At 45.0% G+C, this 13972-nt stretch overlaps 1 protein-coding gene across 2 annotated transcripts; it reads left to right on the top strand.

Annotated features, from left to right (window-relative positions):
- The first annotated feature begins 2176 nt into the window (after positions 1 to 2176).
- Positions 2177 to 13137, top strand: Il9 (interleukin 9). Of its 2 annotated transcripts, XM_048447564.3 has the most exons (5): positions 10113 to 10270; positions 10377 to 10412; positions 10498 to 10530; positions 11712 to 11843; positions 12949 to 13137. In XM_048447564.3, the coding sequence occupies exons 1-5, from the start codon at positions 10148 to 10150 to the stop codon at positions 13063 to 13065; spliced, it is 441 nt and encodes a 146-aa protein (XP_048303521.2). In that variant the 5' UTR covers positions 10113 to 10147; the 3' UTR covers positions 13066 to 13137. The 2 variants fall into 2 exon arrangements, 1 of the variants encoding a protein (XP_048303521.2); XR_015734951.1 differs by lacking the exons at positions 10113 to 10270; positions 12949 to 13137 and adding an exon at positions 2177 to 2632 and having other exon boundaries at positions 11712 to 11756.
- The last annotated feature ends 835 nt before the right edge of the window (positions 13138 to 13972 follow it).

Below are 13972 nucleotides of genomic sequence, written 5' to 3'. Positions count from 1 at the left end.
ATCTATGTTCTGCCACATGGCTCATTACCTCTCCTCAAAACCTTACATCCAACTTCCTCTGCTTCTGGCTGGTGAATCCCCCACCTCATAGTCTTCCCAGAGTTCCTATCTCTGCCCAGAAGTGCCGCTTGTCCTCTCATGCTTAGCTACTGGCTGTTCAGCTCTTTATTAAACCATCAGAAGGTGCCTTAGGTAGGCAAGGGAGGACAGAGACACATCTTCACACAGTGTGATAAAATACTTCACAGCTGAGAGGGAGAAAGAGGAAAAGTAGAGGGAGGAGAAAATGAAGGGAAGGGGGGAGAAAAGGGAAGAGAAGAGAAGAGAAGAGAAGAGAAGAGAAGAGAAGAGAAGAGAAGAGAAGAGAAGAGAAGAGAGGAGGGAGGGGAAGAGAGGGATTACTAAATTTAAAAAGCCATGCTGATCCGAATGGCCAAAAGGCACTTAAGGTCATGCTCAACCTCCTTAGCGATCAGGGAAATGCAAATCAAAACCACTTTGAGATACCATCTTACATCTGTCAGAATAGCTAAAGTCAAAAACACCAATGATAGCCTATGCTGGAGAGGATGTGGGGTGAGAGGAACACTCATCCATTGTTGGTGGGAATGCAAACTCGTGCAGCCACTGTGGAAATCAGTGTGGCGGTTTCTCAGGAAACTGGAAGTCAACCTCCCTCAGGACCCAGCAATTCCACTCTTGGGTATATACCCTAGAGATTCCCTAACATACTACAAAAGCATTTGTTCTACTATGTTCATAGCAGCACTATTTGTAATAGCCAGAACCTGGAAACAGCCTAGGTGCCCCTCAATAGAAGAATGGTTAAAAAAGGTGTGGAACATATACACATTAAAGTTTTACTCAGCGGTAAAAAACAATGACATCTTGAATTTTGCATGCAAATGGATGGAAATAGAAAATGCTTTACTGAGTGAGGTAGGCCAGACCCAAAAAGAGGAACACGGTATGTATTCACTCATAAGTGGATTCTAACCATAATTAAAGGTCTTTGAGCCTATTATTCGTGATCCTAGAGAAGCTAAATAAGAAGATAAACCTGATGAAGATTATTTAGCTACCCGCCAGGAGGTAGGAAATAGACAAGAGTCCCAGGTAACCTCGGGTGCATGGTGGGGGGGTGGGAGGGTTGTTGGAAGGGGAGAGGGTTAGAGAGAAGGGAGTAGGGGAGGAATGGGGAAAGCTCGGTGGCCTGGGGTGGGGAGAGTGAGGAAGGATGAATATGGGATCAGGGAAGATTATATTTCAAATAAGGGAGTCATTTTAGGGTTTACAGGAGACTTGATTATATATGGGATCCCAGGTCCAAGGAGAGATCCCCAGATTGTTCTCTGGACAGAGGAGAGGATGCCTGAACCGGCCGTGATCCATAACCATACTGATGTATATTTTGCTTATCACCATAGATCCTTCATCTGGCGAAGGACGGCGATACAGACGGAGACCCACATTGGAGCACCGGACTGAGCCCCCCAATGTCCAAATGAGGAGCAGAAGGAGGAAGAACATGAAAAAGAAAATCAGGACTGCGAGGGATGCTATCACCCACTGATACAAGGGAACGGATCTAATGAGAGTTTACCAAGGCCAGTTGGACTGGGACTGAACGAGGACGTGATCTAACCAGATTCTCGGAATGTGGCCAGATTCTCTGAATGTGGCTGGCCCGAAGTCTTTCTGAAAAGCCATTGACTATGATACTGGGACTTGTTTCCTCTGCATATACTGGATTTTGGGGATCCAGTCTGTTTGGATACTCACCTGCCTGGACCTGGAGGGAGGGGGGAGGAACTTGAACTTCCCACAGGGCAGGAAACCCTGACTGCCCTAAGGGATGAAGAGGGAGGAAGAGAGGGAGTGGGGGGAGTGGGAGGGTGTTGGGAAGAGGGGCGGAAATGGAAACTTTTATAATTTAATAAAATTTACTCTCAAAAAAAAAAGCCATGTTGATGAACTTAAAGGATACACAGAAGACAACCTCAACAGGCTCTTGGTGGTCAAACCTGGGGTGATGTGAGCAATAAGTAAGACATCATCAGATTATAAAATGAAATGCAGCGTGTCCACTAATCTATATGGGTACCAGGTAAACTGGGAGGCCAAACGCCCAAGTGTAAGAATTCTAAACCATTCGTGATGTCATCGAGGGGGCAGGGAGCAGCTGGTGACTGCCCAAGAACACCCAGTGTGCAGTGGCTTTCTTCCAAAGAACATCTTATGGGGAAAGGAAGGAAATGATTCACCTTGCCACAGAGAAACAGCAGGACCACCTCAGCTGAGCAACTGGAGCACATCAGGAGTGAAAACATTGACAATACATACCTGTGATGTCAAAGAACCAAAAGGTTTTTTTTAAAAAAAAATATTAAAGTAGAGAATGCGATCTCAAGATTAAATGAGCCAACCTCATGCTGGTCAGGAATAGCCAAGGACAGCCAAAGTTGAACACTTTCTGGTGCAGTTTCTGAGTTTCCATAGAGAAGTTCATGTATAGAAAAAGAATCAAAGGGTTTCCTGCAGAGAGAAAACAAAAGTAGTTTCACCGAAGGAGAGATGAAACTGAAGACAGAGACTTTAAACCTTCGACTGAGGGGCTAGAGCGGCTCAGTGGGTAAGAGTACCTGCCGCTCTTCTGAATGAGTAGAGTTTGGTTCCCAATACCCATGTCTGACAGGGACCCCATACCCTCTTCTGATCTCCTACACACACACACACACACACACACACACACACACACATACACACAAGTCATATACAACCCCCCACATACACATATACATAAGTAAATGAATCTCAAAAGGAGTGTGACCGAGTGACCTCCAAGACAAATTTTACAAGATGCTGTAGGCTGTGTTCTGAGAGCAGCTGTGTGAGCTTGTTCAAGGTACTGGACCTTTCAAGCCCCCATTTCCTCATCTCAGATAAGGGCATTAGCCACTTCCATTGTGGCGAGTGGGTCCCTCACTGTTGTAGGGACTTCATATGTACAAATTTACTGATCCTCTCTCTATGATTGGGCTCAACGGAGACACACTGTAATACAGATTTTACTACCATCCCCTCCACATGCATAAAGTCACAAATATACAAGTGGCAGAGGTTCTCTGGCCCAGGTCTATACCCATCACTACTATACTTTAAAGACCCCTTATAGTACCTCCCAGGGTGCTATGAAAACTCAGTAGAACAACGTGTTTTAAGCGTGGGGCTCTACTTGTCAATGGTGTCTTATTACAGCAATAGAAAAATACCTAAGAAAGGAAATTTAGACAAAAGTTGGTGTCAGGGTAGGCCACTGTTGTATTTTCTCTCTCTCTCTCTCTCTCTCTCTCTCTCTCTCTCTTTCTTTCATGTGAAAGCCTTTGGGACTTTGGATTAGAAAAGCAGTTAAATGCTGGGAAGAGGACTTAATGGGTCATCCTAGTAGGATCTTGGAGGATGGTAGTACTGAGAGCAATGCAGACCATGGAGACACAGCTCAAGAGGCCCTAGATGTGTGTAAAGTTAATGAACATTATTAGAAGCTAGTGAGGCATTGAGGTTGCTTGTTACACAGCAAAACTAACTGCTGCATTTAAACATCAGTAATAACCAGTTGGAAGACACACACTGTAAGGACAATTTGTGACCTGTAAAGGATCTGGTCTTCTGTCCTTGTGTCCCTTGCCAAAGCTGTTCTCCATGTAACAGCCAGAGGAGCCTTCCTAAGATCAGACCAACTCATGTCTTTCCCAGCCTCCTCAGAGTTGAGTGTGGAGTTCATCCTCACTGCCTGCAGGGTTTTCTGAGATTTGTCTTTTTGCCTTGGACCATAACTTCTCTAACCCTTTGCATCAACCCATAGAAACACTAGCTACCTTGTTGTCTGTCCCTCTTGCATGGTAAGTACACTGGAGTCATGAGGCCTTTGTGTTTCCTGTCCTTTATCCCCCTGCCAGAATGCTCTTCCACAGCTCTCGGTGTGACTCACCCACTTGTTGTCTTTGAGCCTCTGTCCAAATCACCATCACTAGAGAGGCTTTCACCGGTTCACAATAGGCCAGAGCTATTGTGTAGCTCTGCTCTCCTCCCCATCCCACCTCCTTGCTGGTGTTTGTCTTCCTCGGCTCATCTCTCCACTGACACAGTGCCAGTATTTTTATTTTTACTTGTTTCTCATTGTCTTTCTGTACTTTCTAAAATGTAGGCTCCACACACCAGGAATGTGGTTCTCGTTCACTTCTTTATCACGGGAGACCAGAATAACGATCAGGATATAAGTCCTCAATAAATACTGTTGAATGAATAGGTGAACCTAGAAAGAAATTTCATAAAAAATGCATGGAACTTGTATGAAATAAAAGAGCAAGTTTATAAAACTTAGTATTTAGTGGAGGGCTCATCAGATACATCTTAAGGACAATTTAGATATGTTTACAATGATCTAAACTGTTCTGTAAGAATGAATAGTAAGTGCTGGGAATATACTAACTAGCTCATCACGTGAGAGAACCTATACTGGGTCCTTAGAGCTGAAATTAAAAGGTAGGCATGTGTTCTCTATCATCTGTTAAGACGTTTAGAAGGTTAAAGAAATAAAATCTTGGAAACACCAGTGTGAACAGACATTTCACTAGAGCAGACTACAGTCGGGAAACAGACCTGTGATCGTCCATACTGATTTTCAACTTGATGGGATTTAGATTCACCTCGACAAATCTCTAGACATCTATGAGGGAGTTTCTAGATTGCATTAATTAACATGTGAATGCCCACCCTAAATGTGGGTGGCACATTCCCTAGGCTCAGATCCTGGGCTAAGTAGAAGAGAGCTGGGAGGGCACTAGCAGACATGGCTCTCTGTCTTCTGACTGTGGATACAATGTGTCCAGTCACTGATACAATGTGCTTAGTTACCGATACATTGGTCACTGATACAATGTGTCCAGTCATTGATACAATATGCTTGGTTACTGATACATCAGTTACTGACACAATGTGATTAGTTACTGGTATATCGGTCACTGATACAATGTGTCCAGTCATTGATACAATATGCTTGGTTACTGATACATCAGTTACTGACACAATGTGCTTAGTTACTGGTATATCGGTCACTGATACAATGTGTCCAGTCACAAATACAATGTGCTTAGTTACTGGTAAATTGGTCACTGATACAATGTGTCCAGTCACTGATACAGTGTGTTCAGTCACTGATACAATGTGTCCAGTCACTGTTTCTGCCCTGTGCCTTCTCACCGTGAGGGACTGTAACCTCAAACTGTGAGCTGAAATCAATCTATCTTTCCTCAAGTTGCTAGGATGTTGTGATGACAACTTTGGGACAGCAACACAATTATCTCTACCTCACTGTGACAAAACATGGTAAAGAAGAAAGGGTTTGTTTTGCCTTTCGGGGGGCAGGGGATAAATTTCATCCTGATTGGAGTGGCATGGCAGAAGGAAGAAGAAGCCAGTGGGCCACACTGAGCCTGAAGTCACAAGTGATGGCTCCTTGTGCTCAAGGCTCAGTTTTTAAAAAGCATTTTTTAATATTTATTTATTTTATATGTGTGGGTATTGGCCTACATGTATGGCTGTACACCACATTCATGACTGGTATCAAAAGAAGCCAGGCCTCAGAAGAAGGCCTCAGATCCCCTGGGACTGAAGTTACAGACGGTTGTGGGTGCTGGGAATCTGGTCCTCTGGAAGGACCCCTCAACCCCTGGAATGAGATGGGTCCTCTCATCTCAATTAGCCTAGATAATTCCCCCAAGTCACACCCAGAGTCTTCCCTTTTGAGTGACTCAAGGTTCTGTGATATCAACAGCGAAAGCTACCTGTGCCCTAAAGGGACACACTACTTTTTTGATGACATTAAGCAGTCTTGGGATATGAGTTGTGTGGAATGGGTCAACAGAAATGGGGATTGAATCCTGGCATTGTCCACAAGCACACAAGCTTTGGGAGTTGCTATATTCCATTCAAGCTGCAGATTCTGTGACTAAGACAACGCCTCAGCATCTATTTCCATATAGATATAGCTGGTTTTCCATATAAAAACAGAGTTTTAAATGGTTGAGAAACCATAGTGTGATCCAGTATGAAACAGTGCTTAATACAACTTTATACAATGAAAGGTTTGAGTGATTCTAAGATTTCCAGGGACCACAAGAGTCATCACTTCTGTGAGCCACATGGATGGCAATAAATCGGCCAGAGCCAAGGGGGTCCCTACAGTGTCTGAGAAATGGGGCAAGTTTCAAGTACAGACAGACTATGCTGACTCAGGCTGTGTGAGCCCCATTTACAAAGGTAAGCTGGGGGTTATTAGACAGAGGTAGGGAGTGAGGAGAGGAAGAATGGACCTTGGGTCTCAGGTTAGGGAGAACTCTGTGTCAGGTAAACAGGGAAGAATGTTCCATGCCACTGAGTCAGAAAAAGAAGAAGAGGCTTAGGAGAGATTCTGGGGCAGTCAGTGGTCAATGGTGTTAAAAATCAACCTCTTCAGGGGGAAAATGCATCCAGAGGAGCCTTACCCCCATCATAACTGATAAGAAATATTGACCTAGAAATTTCTATTTGGTGAAGAAATTAGTGCTAGAAGATTCTAGGAATTTGTTATCTCTTTTCTGTTTAAAATGTGGATTTTTTTTTGGCTTGGAAATTTTGTTATTTTAAAACAAGAAAATGTTTTGGTCATTTTGTGTTGTATTTTCCTAGAATAAATAACCATTTTGTTGTATTCCTTGATAAACAATCCATGACACATGAGCTTTTTAATCACACAATAAGTATGCTAAGCTTTATCTTTGGAACAAAATAAATGGTTGACTAGTGTCTCCCATCACTTATTGCTAAAGGTGTTATCTGTGTTGGATCTTGGCCTGCGTTTTGCTCCCCGGCCTCCCTGGTAGCTAATGTCAGTGAGTCATTCTAGAGTTGGGCGTGTTTCCTGCCTGTTATTTGCATACTTGCATTTTGATGCTGAGAAAATCCTAGAAGTCAAGCTTCAAAAGTTGCACATGGCTTGGACAGTGCCTGCTGTTTCGATGGTGTTCAACTGCAGGGCTTACACCCTGGGTCTGCTCCTCTTTCAGGGCCGAGTGTGTGTGCATATGTGTGTGTTGAGAGCGAGGGGTGGCACTGTACAGAATGGGAGTCCCAGTCCCACGGCCCTTCCTTGAGCAGCCTCGATGAGAGCAAGCCCTGCGACAAGGGCTCAGAGCAGTGAGGATTGCTCATCACCCCACTCACTCCTCAGATGCCTTCATGTTCAGGTTCAATACTAAATGATCATCTGCTGGGAATGGTGTGCTGGTTATTCCTAATAATACCTATGTCTAATGAGTTTTAACAGGAACAAACATGCTAATCATTTAGTCAGCAATTGCTAAGCACTTAGTAAACATAGAACTTACTTTTCCTGCTTCTATAAGAATGCCACTGGTATTCGGGTGGAAACCTCATTGAATCTATAAGCTACTTAGGGTAGTATAGACATTTTAAATATATCAATTCTCACAGTCCATGAGCATACATGCTCTTTCCCTTGTATGTGCATGTAGGATCTTCAAGTTTTTTTGTCAGTGTTTTGCAATTTTCATTATAGGACTTGTTACTTCTTTGCTTAAATTTATTTCTAGGCATTTTGGGTTGGTTGGTTGGTTTGCTGCTGGCCCTGAATTCCCGGGTTTGATCCATCCTGCTGCCTCAGCATCCCGAGTAGCTGGGGCTATGGGCTTGCACTTCCATACCTGACTTATCCCAAAGCATTTCTCTTATCTTCTTCTGCTTCAGCGTTGCCGCTGTTGTTTATAGCGTGCTAACAGCACCTACTCATGTCTTTTGAGTAAGTTCATTACTAGTGTGTACAATACGGCTGGCTTTTATGTTGGATTATGAAGGATTTTATATCCTTCAGTTTTGCTGAATTCCCTTATCTGTTTCTTTTGGTAGAGTTTGTAGAAGCTGCTTTTTTTTAAATCTATATATTATGCCATTTTGAAGCAAGTAATTTGATTTCTTTGCTTCCTATTACTTGATACCTAATTCAAAATCACTATTATAAAAAATAGCAAATGTTGACTGGTGAGCGTAAGGATGGAACTCAGGCACTGCCGGTGGAATGTAGATCAGTTCAGACTTCTTAGTGTCGAGGTTTCAGAAATGAAAATCAGATTATCTAAAGACTCCAGCAATCCAGCAGAGTGTGGCACTAACTAGGACACCAGCTCGGAGTGTGGCACTAACTAGGACACCAGCTCAGAGTGTGGCACTAGGACACCAGCTCAGAGTGTGGCACTAGGACACCAGCTCAGAGTGTGGCACTAGGACACCAGCTCGGAGTATGGCACTAGGACACCAGCTCAGATGCAGGATCAACCTACAAGTCTGTGACAGACAGACAGAAGAAAATATGTCATGTGTGCACACGCAATGGAGCATGGTCCTACCATAAAACTGAAACCCCGTCATCTGTGGCAGGATGGATACACCTGGAAGACATTACGGTGAAATAAGCCACATGCCACGTCCTTTCTAAGCAAGGATCTCTCACACGTGGAAAGCAAGACTATTGTTCTCACAGTAGATGAAAGTGGAATAATTCCTAGGATATAGGAGAGGAAGAGGAAAAGAGAGATTAAAAGATGTTGGGTAGTAAGTACGAAGACACAGTGAGACGGAGGGAGGGAGTCCAAGCGTGATACAGCCTATCAGTAGGAAGTTAGAGTTCACTGAAGCAAGGAACCCAAAGGCTCCTAAGATGGGCTGGAGAGATGACTCAGAGGTTAAGAACACTGACTGCTCTTGCAGAGGACCTGGGTTTGATGCCCAGCACCCACATGGTGGCTCACAACCATCTATAACTCCGATTCCAGGAGAGCCAATGATATCATGAGAACCATGGGAAGATATCCATGGATATCTTTGATATCCATGAGAACTGCACACATGTGGTGAACGTATACATGCACACAAAACATTTACATATATAAAATCAAAATAAATAAGTATTTTTATAAAAAGGCTCCAAATAGAGGCAAGAGACAAAGAGACCAAAAGCTAGCTGCCTTGGTTAACAGGGAGATGAAAAGCTGGCTGCACCCCCCAAATGCCTGTACTTAGGACTTTCTCCATATTCCTAGTTGTATGACTTTGGGGAAATTACTTGCTTCTCTGTGCCTTGGTCTCCCTGTGTGTAAAATACTGAGGACAACTGTAGTATTTATACCAGTGGATCTCAGAGAGTCTGCTCTCCAGTCATAGTGATGAGTATAACTGCATTAGAGGTCGATGGACAAAGCCACACTAGGAAACCTGGCCACTAAGATGTATACAGTGGCTTAAGGGGTAGAAATGAGGCTGGCAAGTTAATACCCATCTCACCTGATGGCTTTATTTACCATAAAGTACCTAGGATGGGGACTGATAGTTTGTAAGTACTCTAGGTACTAGGTAGGGCCCTGTTTTAGTACTGTCTTGGTTTGTATTTTTAACCTGATGCTACCCAGTGCTGCACAGGGTCTGTAGAGTCCAAGGACCCTCAAGGCCAAGGTCAGTAAAGAACAGTTACAGCATTCCTGTGCTTACAGGGAGCAGCCCCTCACACACTCCTCTCGCAGAGGCCTGAGAGGTTCTGAGCATCTAGCAATCAAGCACAGTAAACTGAGGCTACAATGGTCAGAGGAAAACCCCCAATAAGTGAGAGGGGTGCCCTGCTTCCCCCTGATATCCCCAGCGTGACCCCTTCAGTACAATACCGTGAGTGTCTGTCAGCATTTCCACTGATGAGAAGGGGGAAACACAGATTGGGGCTTTCATGGAAAGCGCCCCGATTCTCACAACCAGAATTCCTGCCTTTCAAGGGGGTGGGGGCAGATCTTTAACTTTTCCTTCGGCGTTTCAGAACCCAACTATTTGAAAAGCATCCTTTCTGAGGAACGGTATTTCCTGGCACAAAGCAGCCTTTGTCAAGTGACTCAGACTGATTGGTTTTCAATATCAATCGGCCTCAACTTACAGAGAAAAAGTGGGCACTGGGTATCAGTTTGATGTCAGGGTTTTTCCCGGTTTGAAGAGCTTTAAATACGGCTAGCCTGGAAGGTGCCAGTAGGTTGAGCTCCAGACTCCTGCCAAGATGCTTGTGGCCTCCATCCTTGCCTCTGCCCTGCTCTTCAGTGCTGTGGGCTCTGTGCTGAGCTCGAAATGCAGTACCTACATGGGGATCATAAACACCAACTTCCTTATCCGGAAGCTGAAGGTAGATTTATGGGGCTGGGGAGAGCTGGCAACTATGTGAGCCATCCCTGAAGGGTTAGGAAGGGCTCTCTACTCATTCTGGATTATCTTCTCTTTGCCTGCTGCAGGACGACCCACCCTCAAAATGCAGCTGCAACAGCAACGTGAGTGACTGATTCCTTAAGAACCTCCCCAGCCTGTCTTAAAGTTCACAGTTGGAATGTTCATGCTGTGATTTCTCCCTTGCAGGTGACCAGCTGTCTGTGTCTTCCCATCCCATCGGTAAGTACAGCTAAAAAAGAGCACTGGGTCGTTGTTCAAGCTTTGAAGAAAAATAACACAAGCTACTTCACATTCTAAATTTTAAATTATTACCTAAATGTAACTGTTATAGTATAGACCTTTGAAACTTTATCTATCTATCTATAATCTATCTATCTATCTATCTATCTATCTATCTATCTATCTATCTATCTATCTATCTGTGTGTATATATATATACACTATATTATACATATCTATACGTTTAAGTTAGCACCATGGCACTTGAGAAATTTGAATATTTTTCAGAGTCTAAAAACTATTGACTATCTTTTGGGATAAATGGCCATGTACAACGTGAAAACGATGGCTATTGTTCTCTGATTCGTCTGCCGATGGCTCCAGGTTTGTGGAACAAAAGAACAGCATCAGGCATGGACTGTCCAGACGTCACACACACCTCTCCCTTCTCCTTCTCCTCCTTCTCCCTGCCCTCACCTCTTCCTCTTCCTCCATCTCCTTGCGGGTTTTCAATGACTGACAAATGGCTCCAACTATCCTCTGGGAGGACAGTATCCAAGTTTGGTGCTGGGACCCCGAGAGAGCAGCTAGCACTGTGACCGCGAGGATGGAGCAGGGAGGCTCGGGTCCCACTCCAGCTCTCGGTTAGGACGAGAGCACAGTCAGCCAGATCTGGGGCCACTGCAAGGCTCAGCCTGCAAGCCTGACCTGGGAGAAGCTGAGCTTGGAACTCTGTGGCGGTCAGATGTGGTTAGGAAAGGGTCCAGCTATTCTCTCCTTTCTCAGGGCAGGATTTTAGCTTGTCTGAAACACAAGCCCTATCCAATGGCCTGTTTCAGCTGATGTGAGAAAGGCTTTTCCTTTTTTGTCCTTTCAAACTTGCAACCACTGGACCTGGACAGGGCTAGCAGGTGCATGGAAAATGCCGGGCTGCCTTTGTGGGGCCGCAGGCCCACGTTTCCTGGATAGAATCTCCTTCTGAGTGTCGCTGCGAAAACGGCTCACCTTAAATTATTTAACTTCATTTCCTAGAGTGTCAAGAAACAGATGCAAAAATAGCACAAGTCTGGGTGACCCTGGTTAAATTAAGTTGCTCCTTAAAGTTCTCTTGGCGATTCTTTCTCAAAGGTGTCCCAGAGAGTTCTCATGAACCCTTTTCACAAGTCCTTATCATTTACCAGGATGATTGTACCACACCGTGCTTCCAGGAGGGACTGTCACAGGTGACCAATGCCACACAGGGAACAGCTTTCTCTGTTTCTTTCAATCAGTTGAAAAGGACAGTTGAAAGCCTAAAGAGCAACAAGTGTCCGGTGAGTTCTGTGTTCGTGTGTGACAACTGATTTCCGTGTGAATGCTGGCATCAAAGAGTACATCCTTGGGGTCAGAGCTGCAGCAGAGAAAAGCCGTCCGCTCATCTCTGAGCCAATGAAAACCGTCCGCTCATCTCTGAGCCAATGAGAAAGGCCGGTAGTTAGAGTCGGGGGCCCTGGAACTCACCCTGCTATAACCAAAAGCTACACTCCAGGGAGTCAGACTATGGCCCACACAGCACTGGGCCACCTAAAGACTCCATGGACTAACCTAGGATGTGGCAACCTTTAAGTCAGGGTTTGTTTGCTTGCTGAATGGCCCAAAAGGTTTGTAATAAGACACCAAGGTCTAGGTAGGTACTTGACACCTCCCCTGCAGTCTATCAGCACGTGCCTTGTTCCTGGGCCAGTGGGGGGCCACCGCCCTTTCTCCCTGGGCCTTGGTGTTCATAGGAGTGCAGCACCAGCAGTCTGAAGTGCTGTGGTTGGCCAGGCTGGTCATATATCTATGCCCACTGTGGCATCTGTTCTGGCTGTGCCACCTGCGCTGTCTGAGGACCAATTTTAACTCTGTCACCCCTGCTAAAGGAGGACAGTGATACCCAGGAAAGTTATTTTCCTGATGAGATTGTGTTTAATAAGAGACCAAGTTGGGACTTAAACTCTGGTCTATGTGAACCCAAAGTCTCACTCAGAACTACTGTGTTATAAAGTGATCTTGGAAGGATGTGGCAGGGGAGATAAAAAGTATACAGATAATTAGTCTTTAAAGAATCCTGAGAAAAGATTTTTTCCCTAATCACATTTAAGGCTGTGTGTGTGTGTGTGTGTGTGTGTGTGTGTGTGTGTGTATGAGAGAGAGAGAGAGAGAGAGAGAGAGAGAGAGAGAGAGAGAGAGAGAGAGAGGCATGTAGACTCCTGGAATCCTGACCCCAGACTAACCCGCTACACCGTCTGTCTAGGATCACCTTGCTATTTTCCCCACATCTCACTCCTCTCTCCCCTGCCCATCAGCCTGTCCTCAAGGCTTGGGGACAATAGTCCTGCGGTTGCTAGGTGTACACTGCAGCTGCTCACTCTTTCTTGCCCTCGTCCCTCTCTGCAGTTTTTCTCCTGTGAAAAGCCATGCAACCAGACCACAGCAGGCAACACGCTGTCATTTTTGAAGAGTCTCCAGACGATGTTCCAGAAGGCAAGGATGCTAAGGCTGAAACAAGCGTGATGATGAACATTATTTATTCTATTTATTGAATTTATAAAGCCTTTCCTTTTTAATTGTTATAATAAAGAAATAAACTCAGCTCTTCTAGATCAAAGCCAGTTGTGCTCTTTTGTTCCACGTTTGCTTTGGGAATAAAGATCCACGGGGAGGGAGCAATACAAGCTGCCTCCAGGTGTTTTCTCCTTCCTTATTCATTCCTGCTGCTCGGAACAAATAGAGCTTCGAATGTTGTCATAGGTGGAATGGATCAAACTCAGTAATAAGCATGTTCATAAGCCTGAACCCAGAACTCAAGGCTTGAGCCTTGGCTGGTCCATAGGTGAGCAGCCACGCGGGACAATCTGACAGGTGACAGCAGCAGAGGCCAAGAGCTGCCTGGGGGAAGCACAGGGCACTTGTGCACTACCAAGGGCTTTTGTTCCTGTGAAACAAACTGTGGACCCAAAATGGGAAGGGCCTTTGTTTGGTGAGTCCAAGGGCTGAGAGACTCCTTGGGAATGCAGGTATGGGGGCTGGGAACGTGTAGCAGTGGTTCTGAGTTCTTTCTGCTCCTCCAGAGCAGAGTTCAGTTCCCAGAACCCTTGTCAGGAGCCTCATAGCCATCCATCACTCTAGCTCTAGGGAATCTGGTGCCTCTGCCCTCCAAGAGCATCTCCATTCATGTGTACATGCCCACATGCACACACATACATAGGCTCAACTCTTGTGCACATACCCACATGCGCACACATATATAGCCTCCACACATGTGCACAAGCACATACATACATAGTCTTCACTCACATGCACATGCCCACATGCACGCACATACATAGCCTCCACTCATATACACATGCCCATGTGCACACCTATACATAGCTTCCACTCATGTGCACATGCCCACATGCACACACACATACATAGCCTC

The sequence above is a fragment of the Myodes glareolus genome, chromosome 14 (genome assembly GCF_982192425.1).
Source record: "Myodes glareolus chromosome 14, mMyoGla1.1, whole genome shotgun sequence".
Classification (NCBI taxonomy): domain Eukaryota; kingdom Metazoa; phylum Chordata; class Mammalia; order Rodentia; family Cricetidae; genus Myodes; species Myodes glareolus.
The sequence above is the reverse complement of the archived record's forward strand: the minus strand, read 5'-3'. Positions and strand labels throughout refer to the sequence as shown.